At 43.4% G+C, this 17122-nt stretch overlaps 1 protein-coding gene across 3 annotated transcripts in view; it reads right to left on the bottom strand.

Moving 5' to 3' along the window:
* Positions 1 to 7875: 7875 nt before the first annotated feature.
* The window catches only part of si:dkey-117m1.4 (serine/arginine repetitive matrix protein 1), a 14915-nt gene continuing 5668 nt past the window's right edge, over positions 7876 to 17122 (bottom strand). For 2 of the 3 annotated variants that reach the window (XM_029153054.3, XM_029153072.3), the window contains exons 2-9: positions 15712 to 15806; positions 15219 to 15300; positions 14397 to 14751; positions 13155 to 13229; positions 11481 to 12550; positions 10106 to 10932; positions 9740 to 10015; positions 7876 to 9608 (exon numbers count right to left, since the gene is read on the bottom strand). In XM_029153054.3, the coding sequence (XP_029008887.1) occupies positions 9355 to 9608; positions 9740 to 10015; positions 10106 to 10932; positions 11481 to 12550; positions 13155 to 13229; positions 14397 to 14751; positions 15219 to 15300; positions 15712 to 15806 (3034 nt within the window). In that variant the 3' untranslated portion in view covers positions 7876 to 9354. The remainder of the gene's footprint in view (positions 9609 to 9739; positions 10016 to 10105; positions 10933 to 11480; positions 12551 to 13154; positions 13230 to 14396; positions 14752 to 15218; positions 15301 to 15711; positions 15807 to 17122) is intronic. The other variant, XM_029153062.3, reaches the window with a different exon arrangement.

Below are 17122 nucleotides of genomic sequence, written 5' to 3'. Positions count from 1 at the left end.
AAATCCTCAAGTCGTCCCTGCCTTTTTGTCCTCCTCTCTGGCCTCTGTGGAATGTTTCTTTGGTCCAATCAAATTGTCTGTATCGTCCTGCTCTATTGCCATGGTGGGAGTGTTGACACTGTGCACCTGCATCACTGGCATCGTGCTATCAAAGGGGAAGGAACGCTAAGCTTCTCTTAGTTCTATGGCCTTGGGTTCAGTGAGGAGTCAAATAGAAGTGAACCAGAGTTCAGGACGAAAAGTCAGAGACATGTCAAAATGTCAGATACCTTCCTAGAAACTTAATCTACGAACCAGACAGGAGTTTAATGGTTTACGTAAGGTTCAGTGTTCAGGGTTTTATTTTCTGTTTAGGTTTTAGAGACAGGGAGAGATGAAGGTCAAGCTGAGAGATCCATTAATAGCACAGTGAGTTTGCCTCTGTGCTGCGGGGGAATCATCCACATGCTTCTCTTTAATTTTGTTATTGTGTTTTTTTATTTTATTTTATCAAGTAGAAGTATAGATTTTGTTAAGATAAAATAGAACTTTGCCGCCGGACATGACAGGCTTGAAGCAGCAACACAAGCTTAATTTGAAACTCCAACATGTTGGTAAAGATGTTTTTGATTTCAGTACTTTAGAAAAAAATGGCAGCATTTAATTGCTGCATTTTCAAACGTTTTTCAATAACCGGTTGCACCTCACTAGAGTAACGGTCCTGACTAACCAGACTGAATTTCCCTTTGTGGATCAATACAGCTCGTCTTTTCTTATTGTTAGAAGCCGTTATTCTACTTTCTTATTATGACTTCATTAAAACAAAGCCTTTGACGTCAAAGGAAACCAGTGACAAGCACTTTGGCTTTAAACAGTAAATGGTGGCAAATGTATTTCATCTGTTTAGGAAACGAATAGTGAATTTTACAGTATAATGCTGAATCAGGAAAACAAGCCAGTTGGTTTAATTGAGGGTAGCAATAGATGCAGTGAGTTTTAAATCAAGTGACAGCTAAGTAATTGGTAACAAACAATTAGCCAATGCAAATAGAGCATGACTCCCACAAGTAACAATGGAATCACATAAAAAAGCAGAACAACAATATTTATGCATTCAAATAATTACACAAAGCAGTTGTTTAATGGCAGGTTTGTGCTAAATCCAGTTGAAGCCAACCTGACATTGTTGGACAATCTTTTTCTGAGCCTCAGATCACTGCTAGAAGGTACAATCAATACTCAGCTTGGATGTAACAGCACAGATGTGACGCGTGTGTGTGATGCGGTGAAGCTGCAGTAAATTGTCATTGTTTACTTTGCAGAAACGATGACTGCTGAATGATTTAACATTTAATTGGTGAGGCAGCAGATGATTCTGTGCCAAACATCCACCCCTCACAAATGAATCCTTAATGTGGTTCCAGCTTGATCCCGGCAGCAGGTTTGTTATGTGGACTTCAAGGCAGCTTCCTTGAAGCGCACCGACCTGCCAGGTATTTGCATTGGCAGCGGAGTGAAGCCAGTAAATCAATGTCATTACTTCATTCATGGCTCCCACGCATGGTCACCGGAACCGTTGCTGTCATTTCTCTGTTTGTTTCATGTTGCCCACTCTATCTGCAAATGTCATTTCAAGCAAGGTTGTTTTTTTTTCAACCACTGTTTCTGTCCAGCCCTGGTCATCGCATGTGCACAAACACCATAAATGTTTAAGTTCTTCAGTTTAAAAATGATCAATGAACAGCAATCACAACATAATCAATTCACAGTTTTAGAATGTTTATGTGTACTAGACTTAGACTCAATAGACTTCATGTAAATAATAAAATGTGTGTGTATGACTATAACAGAACAGAGGTTTCAAATATATGTTAAATATTATATGTTTAAAATAATAATTTGAAAATAAGTCTTTATTGACTTTACAAAAACCCAGACATTTTCATAGATGTACGGTGATATGTCCAGTGCGTCCTACATGGAATGGAATTTAACTATATTTTCAGATTTTACATTGAAGGACGACTCTTTGCTCACCAAGGTCGTCGCATCATGTGCTCCACCAGTTTCATCATTTCGTTGCATTCATCTGCAATTACCCTCCACCAGAAGAGGGGTGTTCCTCTAAAATGTAATACTATATTAACAATAGATGAAACGCAGTCAGTAATAATCCCATAATGAATCTAAAGAGTGGCGTGTGGTGAGGTTCATGGCTGGTGAGGAAGTCCTCAGGAGTCAGATTTTACAATCATAATACCTTAAAAGTGTGTATTTTTGACTATTTAATTGTCAGAATGCATATTATTACTGACCACATTTCACATTTTATCATCATTCCTATCTTACCTAAAGGAACATATTAGGTCTTGAAGGAACATGGCTCACCTCGCTGACGCATCACTTCCGGTTTCTCCCCATATTAGAAATGCGCCAATTTGATGAGCATTACTCAGGAAAATGTTAAGGTAATTAAAATTATACGGAAAAATATGTTTTATAACATGCATAACACAGATCGATGGAGCGAAATTAATTTTTATTTTACGTTTTTTTTGTCACGTTATGATATTGTCAGGCGAGGTGAGGCCCCGCCTCCCCTGACTTCCATGACCGCACATCACTTCATCTAAATAATAAAGTATTTCTTTGTATTGTATAAAAAATCATCTGGATAATTTTAAGGTTTTTGCATGTAAAGGTTGACGTTGCTGTAACACCTTATTTTGAAAATTGATAAGCTTAGCTTAGCAAAACGTAGAAGCATTAGCATGGTTGCATTCAAGATTGACAACCGCAACTTTAAACTTTACCATGTTTATCAGTGTAATTTATTTTCATTGCACATGACAGAAGTCATTTCAAGGCAATAAAAGTGTGAGGTACAAGGATATACAGTACAATTGGACAGAGAACCCAACAAATCCCTTTCCATCTGAACCAGGCTCAGGTCGACGACTATCTGCCTCGATGGAATACATGTGAGGGGACAGAGAAGAGGAAGAAAACAAGCAGGAAAACTAATTTGTCACTATAAATAGTGAAACCCCTCACTACAGTGTGACGTCACTTGACACCAGAAGCTGTTTCTGATTCAATAATGAGGAAAGGGCAACCCTCAAATTATTCCTGTGGTGGATTTCCAGGCTTTTTTTATCCAATCAGCAATTAATCAGAGTGAAGTAAATTGCTACAGGTGTACGTGAAGGAGATGTGAGCTCAGAGGAGCCCGTGTGAGCGAGCTGACTCCAGGATGAGTGCACCGAAGCAGACCTAATGATTTTCTTCATGTGGATCACGCCTGTTACTTACATCACATTCATCAGAGTCAAGAACACGTTTCGCTCAGCAATTACATTTACAGGCCAGGTAACAGAATTGGCAGGCAGTTGATTAAGCGAAAGAGATGGCGAAGCATGTGTCGTGCCGCTGTGAATGCAAATTCAGATGTTTTCTCAGCAAGAGGAGAAGGGAAAGTGGCCACGGGGGGAAGTGGCTTAGCAGCGGTGTGGCTGGCGCTAAAATGAAGGTGACGCGTGGGTACAAAGGGGAGTCAGACTTTGTTCTTCTCGTTTGGGTCAAGTGCCTGTGTGTCACTGGAGCCACTCTGTCGCCATCAGTGAAAGGCAGGAGCCTTTCACTTGACCTTTGACCTTTACTATATAGCGAAACGCCCCACAGTCGGCCCAGCGGGCGACCACTTCAGGTTCAGCGTGTTTTACTGAGGAATATGAAAAACAGTAGTTTGATCAAATCTCCACTTAGGCTGCACTTACCTTCACTGAATAGAGCTGCAAGAAAAACCGCAGGAGCACCAACAATGAACCTAGCGGCCTGGCATCATCAACCTCTGCTGTATATAAAGCTCTTAATTGATCCATGTATATTCATTATAATTATTAAAATAGTCATAACTCGTTTAAACACTGGCTCAACCTTTAGCCATTTGTTGGGAATAACGTTACTGCGTTCAGGCTCGTGTAATGAGACAAACTGGTTTTCATGCAGCTTTCATTCATAATGCACATAAATCATAACAAACTTGTTAAATCTATCTTGCAGCAAATAAACACAGACAAGTAATTGTATGATGATGTGAGTTGTGACTATCCAGTCACGTAATTAATGCTGATGTGATGTTGAAGGACAATCAATTAAAGCTGCGTTTATTGTCATCTCTCTTGCTGACACAAGATTGTACAAGTATGATTGATTCATCTAATAAACTGCGCTGCCGCTCTAATGTGTTTATTAGACGTATATAAAAAGCATCGACACGTTGCTGCTCTGGAGGCATCAGTGCACTTAAGCCAGTTTATGCAGACGTCTCGCTCCTGCAGGCCGTGAGTCACTGAGCTGTGACTCATTCACGCAAACAGCTCCAAATAGTGTTTATCTAAGACTTTTGTACCAGCGTGAAAAGAAAGAATTTGAGTCTCGATCGTGAATGTGGACTCTGTCACGTTATAAACCAGTGCGGTAATAATAATTGTATCTCTTCTCTTTATTTATTCACCGGAATGAGGTAATTGCCACTGCAGGCAAGCAGCATCTATATCTAACCCCACAGGAGCTTGTAAAACATATTTTTTATCTTTTAATCATATTCTTCGCTACATATTAAAATGAGCAAATCATGTTTTCGGGCATGATGTTCTCTGACCAGTATCTCTTAAGTGAAGGATGTTGACATAACTGAAGGAATCACATGAAAGGCTAATTAACACAGCCCCTAGCTGCGTGTGCGGCGCTACGTGTGCATTAAAATGTGCTTTGAGGATGTAGATACAGTATCGACCGGTCAACATGATCTTCATCCTCACCAGCTGTCAGTTTTCATCCCTGAGCCTATGTCCAACTTTAAATGTGTGTCTGTTCCAGATGGACTGAGACTCCCAGTTAAAGTTATGCAAAAGCTGGATGTAAAAATACAACTAGCTTAACCAAGAAGCGTTACAATTTGCCTCAAATCACTTGGGAAGAAGCAGACAAGAGCAAGCGCCTGATTGAAGACTCTGATATACAGTAAATATTTGCCTTTGAAAAAGTAAATCTGCCGCTGTGTGTTCAGCATGAATAGGAAGCAGTGGTGAAACTGGCCTGAGTGTATTTTGCCAGGCTGCAGGATTGACAGGCAGTGAAGCGTAGCTGCTCTGAAGCTCCTGAGGCCCGAGACCAAAGATGAAAAGCCTTGCTTAAGGGCAGCTCTGCTGGTTCACTTAATCAAAAACATATATATAAATATATAAGTATAAACATCTCCATGTCCCCTTCACTGAAGCGTGGACCGCCTGACACGCAGGATTACAAAGCCTCACTCAGTTTATGATCACGCTTGCAGCGTTTGACTTCAAATTTTTGTGATGTGGATTTTGTGGTCGTCCACAATGTTTTTGTTCACCACACAGAAAATCTAATCAGTCTAATCGTCCTGAAGGAAACAACTGGGAATGAGGATAAAAATCAATTTAGTGAGAAGAGAAGATGATGAAAATGTCCAGTTAATTAAATACCAATCAGACAATATGAAATGTTATCATATAAGAATATGTCCTTGAGATTGTTTTGTTTCATCCTGACATTTCATAGAGTGGGTTATGCTGTTTAACACGTAGTGGACTGTAAATGTACGAATAAGTTGCTTCACTTGCCGCCCAGAGGAGGAAAAAACACTTCAGAAGCGAAACTTGACCATGTTTTATCCTGTTGCAGCCTCTTAACCTCTGGTACAGTAAATATATTCTGTCGGCCTTAATATACTGTATCCTCCACCTCCTGCCTGTTTTCTTTCACACCACATAAAGGGTTAATGACTGGCTGGAGCTTGTTGAATGGTCATAATTTGGATGATTTGTCTGGTGTGATGTTTTATGATTTTCAGTACAAGGTCTCATATTTCCTTTTTTCTTGTGAACAGCTCTGCAGTGTTGCAGTAATTTGTGGCTGATTTAGAACCCTTTACAGAACAATGGAGCAACTGCAGCTTCTCATGTACTTTCTAGATTATTTACTGGTTTTCCAGTGGGCTGGAAACAAAAGCAGCTCTGTCACTTTAGCCTCAGACTTTCAATGAAGAAAAACACAGCATTTCATAAAACCTTTACATGAAATGGACGCGACTCACCAATTGGACCGTTATTAGATTAGTCAGATTGCGAGCGCATTCAGCGTCTTGTTGGCCGCTCTGGCTAAAAACCAAAAAAAATCGCTTGAACAGAAGAATTCATTTTTACATTTGACCTTAATTTAATGAGTTGTTCTCATTCACAGGAGATTCATGGACAAAAGGTCGCCAACCAAAATAGAGGAAAGACAAGTTAGCTAAACATGTTAAGGTATTACAGTATTTTCATACTGAGAACTAACGTAACTCGCGTTTTTGTATTTTATCGTTTAATATATTCATGCAAACAATCCTCTCTCAACCTAAACGCGGGATGGGTCACAAACAGCTGCATAAGATAAAAAGTCTGCACGGCATCAGCTGCTCCTCTTTTTTTACATTCACCAGCCAATTTTGCAGGCATATAAATGCACCTGTCACTCAAACGCCAAGGCCCCAGACTGGAAGACAGTGTTTATCTGAAACAAACTGAACCGAAGAATAACAACTGCATTGATTTACACAGAAAACCCAACAAATCCCTCTGGAGCAGCAACGGACAAGAAAAAACTCCCATTAACAAAAGAAGCGAGCTGAGGGTGGGCGGCCATCTGCCTCCACCTGACAGTGACTATTATGGACTAAATGATACTGAAAAAGTACCATCTCATCTTTAATTATCCCTCTTGGGTTCAAACAAACGTTCCCAGTGATTGCTAGGTCTTGAGGTTACTTTTAAAGGAAGGCCCTCGGGACTTTATGTAGGCTGTTCCTCAGACAGTGGTGCAGCAGTGTGGGGCTCCCTCACTGTCAAGAATAGTAAGAATAGCAATAAAAACATGCATCAAAGGTTGAGAGAGGGATGACGGCATATGGGCCATCCTCTGTAAAGAACCACGTGTGCATGGCTTCATAAATGTAATAGCACAGTACGACAAACACCTTTGGTAGCAAACACTCTCCAGAGAAAAGAAGCTGAATTAAGCCATATTTTCTGCAGCATGTGATTGTTTGGATTGGTTTTCGTTGTAGCTGTTGGCATCACCACCACTGTGTTCTACTGGACTATAATAATAATGATACACAACTATGCAACATATAGATGGACTATATGGATAAATTATGACTAAAAGGTCACTAGGCTTTGCAAATTTACAAAATAGTTCTGTACTGACAGGTCAACGAGGAACATTTGCTCATTTATTGTGGAGAGATCTTACATTATTAATGGCGATACGGTATAACTTGAATGACTTTTTCGTTACCATTCTAAAAACCTGTCCATCAACAGTTTGCGGTTTATGAAACAACAGCTCCATCTAGTGCCTATGACTGTAAATTGCATGTGAAGCACTGAGACGAACAACTTCTCCAGCGACTCTGTCCTGACAGTGTTTGTCCTGAAAACACATTGAGGGGGGCGAAGTGTTGTGTGTTATATACATGTATACAGTCTTTTTTTTAAGTTCTATGTTTATAAGTTACATAGGTGAAGTTGCATACAATTCTGTTTAGTGTTTGTGAATAAAACACTGGTAAACTGTTGATTACATAAATTATTGTTTCCTGTGACAATATCTTCTTCTTACTTTAAAATAAATACTGTATCTGTGTATCTTTTTGGAAATCCAACCATTATGAACCAGTGCTGTTCTGCCTTATCTTTGCAATAACATTAATTCTAAAAATAATGATTTGTAAACCATTATACTGTTTTAATCAGAGCCAAATAATTTGATTTTAATCAAAATGGCTAATAAATCACCATCTGTGAAAAACCAAAGCACAACATATGGAGCTTTAAAATTTTATAAGACTTATAAAAAAGAAAAAACATAACACAGTAACCAAGTCATGTCATACATTGTGTTTTTCCTTTGTTTCTCTGTGAAGTATTTACAAACAGGCATATGTACAGACAGCAATGACTGAGAAATGGAAAAAGCTACATATAGTCTAGCACAAACAACCAGTTAGTGTAATGATAATATATTTGTTATGTACAATGTAACTGGCAAGGCTAGAAAAAGTAATAACAAAGATTTTGCTAAAGGTTTAAATAAAGTTCAAGTATCTGCCTTGAGGTTCCATGGAGGTTTTTGTCTGATGGACACAGGGAAACCAAGATTGTGGTTGAGCTGCAAATGATGTAGTGTGGCTGAAAAAGGACAGAAGGAGCAGTAGCCTTTGGAAACGATAACACAGACAATGCAACACACAACAATCACTTCTCCGATAAATGCCCACTGTAAAAGAAACATATCACAACCATAGGAAATCCCCCTCTACAGTGATATCCAGTTTATTGGCCTATAGCACCTTTTTACTGCTCTGAATAAGAAATGTGCAACAGGCAGAAAAAAACAACAACAGACAGCGGGAAACGCGAACAGACAGCTAAGAGAGAACTGGTAGTGGTTGACATCTGAGTGTAGGGAAAAAAAGGCCCAACAAAGTCTCTTTCAAGACCTTACGGTTTGACCGAATATCTTTAAAATTCACAACATTCTGAGGCCATTTCATTGTCTCTGCCATGAAACCCACAACTAGAAACGTTATCGTGTTCCATTCCAAAGAAAAGACACAAACTTCATAGTAACTTCAAAAGCGTAACTCGTTCATTAGCTAGTACCTACATGTAAATTAAGGTGCAAATATAATGAAGCCAAAGTCGCAATTGCACAGTCAGTTATATGACCAGAAGAACTAGCATGTTTGAAGAGAGGCGTCGATATTCTCCTAGGTTAGCAGTACTACTCTAATATAAAGCCACTAGTGGGAAAAGTGTGGCCCGGACACAGGCCATTTGTCCCATTAACGTCTTCGAGCATAAAATGCTAATGCTACTGTACGACGTTCATAGTACAACACTGTAGGACTCGGCTGCCTCTGCCGTTTGAGTCTGAGCTTAGTGTGTCTTTTCAGGAAAGAGAAAATAAATGTCCCTTTGCAGCAGCATGGGCTGCGGTCAGTCCTGTGGTATCTGAAAGCATGTCTCAAATGGCACCTAACCAAGTGCACTGTCACTGAGGGACCAGGAGCATAAGCACCATAAAGACTTGAGTGTCATTTTTAAGACCTTAAAGCAGCACAAATAGTTTGGGAAAGTTCTCTTCTTGTGCTCAATCCAAATAAAAACGCAGTAACACGCCTGATTGCGGGCCATTTAATCAAGCAGAGAACTGAAATGTAGGACCACCGCCTTAAGATGAGTGCACGTCCCAAGCAGTAGGTACCATTTGAGGGTCTACTCGCACCGCCTCCCCAGCCTCTCAGCACACGATGAGGGTCTGGGGCTGGCTCTCGCGCCGCTGGGTTTTCTTCAGCAGCTGAATGCGGTTGTGACAGTAGAACTTGATGGCGCGCCAGTCGCGCTGGTTGTTGACCAGCAGCGGGCACTGCTGCAGGCAGCGCTCGCAGTCGGCTTTGGCGGGGACCCGGAGCTCTGTGATGTTCTGCGTCAGGTGCTCCTCCACCGCGGCGCGCTCCGCCTCGGACCAGGGCCGCTTCAGGACGCCTCGCTTTCCTGCAATGCAAGTGCTTCGTCAGCATTTCTCAGTCAGCAACAGCACATATAAACATACATGACACAATGCTCGCTGTGTATGAGCATGCCTTCCTCTGTGAAGCACTCAAACACATCTGATTTGGCCTAACCTGAGCCCCTCCTGTGGTTTGCAGCTAGAGGTGGAGAAGGCAGCGGTGGGGGTGGGGCGGGCGGCTGGGCGTTCTTGAGCTTCTTGGGTCGTCCCACGCGCCCGTTGTTCTTGCCCTTCCTGACATACAGCAGGGTAGGTGTAGGAGTTGGCGCGGGGGCAGGGGCGGGGGCGGGGGCCGGAGCGGGGGCAGGAGGAGGCGCCTCAGTCTTCACCTTCACCTGCTCCGCGTCAGACTCTCCCTCTGAGTACGAATCCGCAGAGTTCCCCGACATGACTGAGGAAGAAACCAGAGCGTTGTGAGGTTATTTTGTCATTACTTTTAATGTTTCCAATGAAACCCAAATTCTCGATTCACCCATCTCACCATCCAGTTCCAAGCAGATGTGGTTCAGGCTCATTCCCCGGAACAACACTCCGTCTCTCTCTCCGCACAGAACGACTCGGCCCACTCGGCCCATCAGGCCTGGGTCCTGTCCAATTCCGGCGCAGTTCTGCGTCACATGGTACTCCCTCTCCAGGAAGTGCTCCAGCCGCTCCACAGCGCTGCCTCCTGGCTGCCTGGGCTCCTCGCCTTCTCCCAGTAGCAGTAGCTGTGTTAGGATTGCCACCTGGCGGCGCACCCTGGTCTGAGTTAGCGCGCGGGGGTTGCGGGTGCCACTGGAGCGAGCCAGACTCCGGAGAAGGTCCGTGCCTCTCAGGGGCGTGGCAGGGGAGTGGTACGGCCGGGCAAAAACGTACGGGTTCGTGGGGTCGACCCCAACGTCCTGCCTCGTCTGCAGGAGGAGCTCCAGGCAGGGCTCGCAGTGCGGGGGGAGGATAAGGGGCTGCACACGTCCACGCTTACCCTGGACCCCGACCCGAGCGAGGTGAGGAAGCACCAGCCGCTCAAAAGGTGACAGAGAGGCCTCCAGTGGCGTGAGAGCAGGCGGGGCGCCAGGTGGGACGGGAACGGGGCACTGGGGAGTGACACGGGCACGGTATTCAGCAATGGACAGTTTGGAGACCTCACACTCGCGCCGTCGATTGTACAGGATGAGGAGAGCCAGACTGGAGTGGCAGAGGAGGCGCCAGGCCTCCGCCGACTGCAGCTGCCGAGACAGGGACAAGAAGGCCGAGTGCTGCAGGCGGCGAAGGTAGAGCACCAGAGAGGACAGCGACGAAAGAAGGGGCAGCATGTGGTGACGCCCCGAACTATAAAAAAAAGCAATGAGCAGGTCATTCATATTAGTTTATGTTTCAAAGTGTAATACACAAGTCAGAACCAAACCACATTACAGAGCCCAGGAGACAATAGTGATAAACCCAATTATTTGCAAGAATGCATCAGGTTTCTCGATTAATCGTTCTTCATAAAGTGTTAGTACTAAGACAATAAAAATTATTTTGGCCATATTTTCAAAATAGAGTCATGAATTGACAGCTGACCTAATTTTCATAATTTAAACTAGAAGTAATTTCTTTATTCATTGCCTGGGAATGCAATTCTCTTGCTTGAGCGCTAACGTTGCTTTGGCAACTGTCAGGAAGTAAAACTCCAGTAAATATGTTTTTCAATTATTTTGCTTAATTTCTGACCTTGTGTTTATTTTTAACATATCTCTTAGTGTTTTACTCAGTAGTTGAAGTAATAATTACACCTACAGAACAAATCAAATTTATTTCTTACCATACTTCTGAGCATGCTGTGAAGATCTCTAATTACAAATCTACCTACACTGAATGAAAAGACCTTAAGTTACCTCAATAAGTCCTTTTCCTTCTCTTCATTCCCACTATCATCTTCCACCTCCATCACTCTATTCTCCTCTTCCTCTTCCCCATCCTGCTCCTCTTTTAATGCCTCTCCCTCTTTGGGTGACTTGCTGCTGTAGGTTCGAGGACTTAGATCCTCCTCTTTGGGCCTCTTTACCTCCACCACCTCCACATCTTCATCCTGATCATCTTCTTCCTCCTGCTGTCGTTCTTTCTTTGGCCTCCTCGCTGCTCCCTTCTTGGACTGTGTCACAGCCACGGGGGGTGGGCTCCTCTTTAAGACCGACACTGGTACTGCGATCTGTTCTCTCAGAGGAGCCAGCACAGGTGGGCTAGAGTTTTTTCCAGAGGAGGGAAAGGATTTGTTGGCTGCCGTCAGACTGGGCGGAGACATTAGCAGGTCCTGGGCACCACTCTGTACATGATCTACACTGCGGCTCTGTGACGACTTCAGGTGCTGATGCGTGTGAGCGTGAGCAGGGTTTGTGTTGTGTGCGTGCAGGTGAGGCATCTGGGTGTAGCGCTCAACAAGAGCAGAACACACTTCTGGTTGGTGGGCATGGTGTTTGTCCAAGTGGCGACCCAAAGAGCGGAAGTGACGCCCGCAGTACTCACAGGTTTGCCGCATGGAGTCTATGGACACGGCTCCTCTGGGGGCGTTGGTGTTGACTTGGTTGGTTGGGCTGTTGGAGCTTAGAGGAGCTGGAGCTTTAAACGCAGACTTTGCCGAGGAGGATGTAGAAGAAGAGCAAGGAGGGGAAGACTGTGCTGGAGGGAGGGGTAAAGAAATGGGGCGGTGGTGATGGGAAGCCCCGTTCGGGGAGACGGGTGGCGGGCGTCTGGTTGGGGTTCGATGCGGAGTCTTCTTCTTCGAGGGAGTGCCGCGGCGTTTCTTGCGCCGGCGTAGCGCTCGCCCGCGGGGGCTGGCGTTGTCCTCGTCTCCAGCATCTGAGTCACTGGCATCGGAGTGGGAGATAGGGGAGGAACAGGGGGAGAGGGACCAAGAAGGGGTGACATGCTGCTGCTGCTGGGCTGTCAGAGGGAGGGGCTCCTCCTCCTGGAAGTGACCCAGTGACAGAGAGAAAAGGAAAAAAATGGTCACCTGCCATGACAATCATTAAAAATGGTTAATAAAACAAAAAATGCGTGGTTTCCTTTCATACTAAACATTAGATTAATTCTACCCTCATTCAACTTTATGTAGCAGCAAAGTACTTCAAAAGAACCTCAAACACAATCACAATTGTACAGTAAAATCTTATGGCTTATGGTAAGTTTAGTGTGAGAGTGCGTTAGGCTAAACACTGGAGAGAGAGATTACATTTTAAGGCAGAGATGAAATGTTTACACTTAAAAGACCAATAGCGCATCAGTGTCATCCACCCGGGTGTTGTGTTTGTGGATTCCTGCTAAATGTTAATTTTTTCTGTACCAGCTTCTTCTTTGGCTGCTAAAGCATCATCAAATAGTGACCAGTGGGTCTCACACACATAGCTGCAAAATATTATTTTTGTCAGAAAGAACGATGAGAACAAAAATGAGGCAATATTTATTAGCCAGCTTTAATTAAATGTGGCAGATAAAATACAATGTATTCTAATTAAAACAAAAAAGGCTGTTTGGTCAAACAGTTTTTTTTGAAAAGGTTGTTATTCTCTTACCCTTTTAATACTGTTGTTATTCTCCGTGTCAGAGTTGCACTCATGTTGAGCTGGAGACAAAGTGCCACGGAAACTCTGTGGGACACGAAGCAGTCACATTAAAACAGTCAGCACACTATTCAGTAATGTTTTCTATTACAATCAACACAAGCTGTCAGTCATAGAGCAGGAGGAATCCCCTCCATCGCTGATCATGAGCACAGAGCCTGATTAGGCAGACAAACCTCCCACCAACAAACCCAACTAAACAAAAGAGGCACGTTCTCAAACACTGTCAACATCTCATCAGTATTAAAAGTAGTACTGTAAATCAAAATTAGGAACGAATCAAATTAACCAGCCAGTGATCAATGTGGTTTCTACTTTATCTCACCAAAATGTAAAATATATGTCAGCTTTGACAGAATTGATCCATAAGATCCATTAAAGCAACAGATGTCTTGTAATAACCATGGTTACTGCTGCTAAAGTACTATAGGTAGAGACAGCGCGAGCTGGAGCTCAGCCATCGCCATGGTAACCCCATGCCTTGCTTAGCTTTGTGTGTAGCATGCACAGTGGGTAGTGTGAATATGTCTGTGTGTGCGTGACAGACAGTGAGCGTGTGAAGCTGATCAACAGTGTGTGAACGCACATATGGTGGAGTCATCAGAAATATGCACACGGTGAGTGTGTTTTCTACACGTCTGAGGGCCAAGTGGCCTCCTCGCCTGAGGCCACTGAAGAGGCTGCTACAGGATTAAAACTTAAGTACAGTTATGGAGGTGGAGATTCCTACTCATCCAGTTAGGTCGCGTGCAAAAAAGCTGCATTAGCGAAATCTGAAATGTACGTAGCACAAGATGTTTGTCACCCTGGGCTTCGTGAGACTTATTAAAATGCTATTATGTTTTAAAAACATTTTGGCCAGATGCAGATTGGTTGGATCCATATTGGTTGGATCCACAAACAAACAAATCAAAATTAAAAGTAAAAAATAATATTAGACTGTAAATAATATAAATGTGAACAGTTCCACTCAATGAAAGCATATTGTCCTGTGGACACATTGAAAAAAGATTCACATTTTTCTTCTTTCACAGCTCAATTCTCTGAGAGAATGTTAATTTTTTAGTTTCTTGTTCATTCATTGCATTGTTGAAACTACTGTATGTTCTCAGACTAAATTACAGCAGAACCGTCTTTACTCACTGTAGCAGCAACAAAACATAACAAATCATCAACATGAGCGGTGACACTGACCAGATTCTCCCCCCACTCTGTCAGGCTGTAGTCCACGGTGATCTCCTCCCCCTTGGTGATGTCTCGGATGGCGATAACCACCAGCCGCACCTGGCTGCCACAGTGGACCTCCCGGATGCGACAGTTGGGGGAGGGAGGGAAGGAGCTGGCCGTCGGAGCCGGAGCGGAGGGCGCCGGGGCCGCCGGAGCCGTGGACGCGGGCGTCAGAGGCGGCGCGTGTGCTGAAGCCACTGTGGCTGGGGCAGGAGCAGGGACTGTTGCTGAGGCGGGGGCAGCAGCTGGAGCTGGTGTGGAGGCTGCACAGGAGCCGGTCTTGGAACCAGTGGAGACTTTGCTGTGATGCTGCCCTGGACTACTGAGACACGAAGAGGGTGGCAGGTTGAACGTCAAACACGAGTATGACACAATGGTTGTTTGCTAGTGTGTCACATATAGCTAAAATGGTGATTTCTGTAGTGATGCAGATACTATTATTATATGCATTAATGTTTTCTCATTATATTAACTCATCCCTATAGCAGAGTAGACCTAAAAATCAGTTGAAAGCTTTATAGCAGTGAGTCAGAAGTCAGTTTCTTTCCTGCTGGTTACCTAAATCCTTTGTTGTGACATTTCATTTATAGATCAGCCTGATTGTAGGGCTCAAATGAAAACCTAAAGGGGTAGTGAGGGAGTAACTAACACTGCTATCAGATGACGCTTTCTTCAAGTGCTGAGATAAGATCAACGCAGACCTGCCTCCTGACATGTTCAGCTATTTACTAACCTGCAGGGGCACTGATTTTTGTACAAATCATTTAACATGGTTTAATGTTCACTAACCAGTTACGATGAGGAGCAGGCTCTGTGTTGTGGAACGGCCCATCCAGTGTGGGCCGTTTACTCTCCGATTCTTTACGATCAGCTGAAAACACAGCAACAGTCAGTATAAAAGGATTACACATAAATAGGCGCACACGCACACACACACACAGGTCATCACCCCATCTTCTGCACACATACACAGGTGCATATCACAGCACATACATAAGCAGGCGTGCACACACACACACACACACACACACACACACACACACACACACACACACACACACACACACACACACACACACACACACACACACACACACACACACACACACACACACACACAAAAGTAGGTCACACTCACTTGCACATGCTCCACCCCCATACCAATCGCACACAGATGCACTGCGTGAGCACACACACCACTGCGCTCTTGCCTTCACACGCATACACACAGCTTATGGCAGTAGGAATGTGGCATGCAGATACAACACACACAAACACACACCTGGACCGAAGCTGTGCTCAGGCACACCCTCTTCCTCTGTGTTCGTAACAAAGACTTTCACAGGTGTCCCTTTCCTTTTCCTGCCACATCCGCGCCTGCAGAGAACACACACATACATGCAATTATCATTTAATCAATCGACCTAGCAGCCAAACCTCGCATCAATCAGGTCACAGGGTGATCAATAGGCTGATGGCCACCTGATGGATCAATAATTGTGTCCAGTGTCCCATGTAAGCAAACCAAGAGCCAAAAAATACAGTAGTGTAGAGTGAAACCTACAGGAGTGTCACATCTGTGCTTGTGAAGGCTATAAATGCCCCCAGAAAACACAAGTTATGCGTTTCAACATAGTCCCAATAATTCCAGTGAGTTGTTTATTGCCATTATTATACAACACAATGGAGTCATTACTGATGACGATGATTGAGGATTCATGGTAGTCTTAGACAATTTTTTTCATTTTTTTCCTTAGAACCTTACACAAACTGTGAGACCGAATAATAACTGGGTATCATTTGAAATCAGATCAGATTCATCTTCTGGCCAAAAAATAAGCACAAAGTTCACTAGATATATAATACAAGCTTACAGGGCTCGCAAGACTCAGAGACTCAGCTGCAGCTATATATGAAAATGGTGACGGCTGTACATATTAATTTAGATAACTGAGGTAAACAAAATAACTCAAAATGATTAAAGGATTTTTTTATCCCATGGGAGGTGCATTAGATTACAACTTAAATTTAACAAATCACAACAGTCAGACCTCATGGTTCAAAAATGAGTTTTCTTGTGAAAACAAATAACTAAAAATACACTTGTCATAATCAACCAGCTTTTTACAAATGATCATTTTAACTGGTAAAACTCAAGGAGCAACTTTAAGCAACTTTTCAACAAATGATGATTATCTAAACAGGGACTTTTGAAAGTGATGACACAAAGAAGAGTTTGATGATTCTGCTTGTGTCATCACTGGAGGCCGACCTCACTTTATAAAAAACTCTATCTCAGCCACTTGTGATAGGCTAAAACGGACAGGCATTTTCTTCAGACTAAATCTATGACAAAACAGCCACACTCAGAAGAGCAGATCCTGCCTGGGCCGATTCTGGGCTCCTTCTGTTGCCACAGATCTCAACATTGTTTTTGTCTGTCTATTTTTTACTCCAATGACATTGGAGGCTCTTAAAACTAGGCCATGGGAAGATCATGCTTTGGATTTTGAAGTGTTCATTACTGCCTGCCTGCCTCTGTGTGTGTGTGTGTGTGTGTGTGTGTGTGTGTGTGTGTGTGTGTGTGTGTGTGTGTGTGTGTGTGTGTGTGTGTGTGTGTGTGTGTGTCCGCGCATGCGGACAAGAGAAAGAAAATGGGAGGAAAAAGGGTAAAAGAATGAAAAAAGAGGAGT

The sequence above is a fragment of the Betta splendens genome, chromosome 1 (assembly GCF_900634795.4).
Source record: "Betta splendens chromosome 1, fBetSpl5.4, whole genome shotgun sequence".
Classification (NCBI taxonomy): domain Eukaryota; kingdom Metazoa; phylum Chordata; class Actinopteri; order Anabantiformes; family Osphronemidae; genus Betta; species Betta splendens.
The sequence above is the reverse complement of the archived record's forward strand: the minus strand, read 5'-3'. Positions and strand labels throughout refer to the sequence as shown.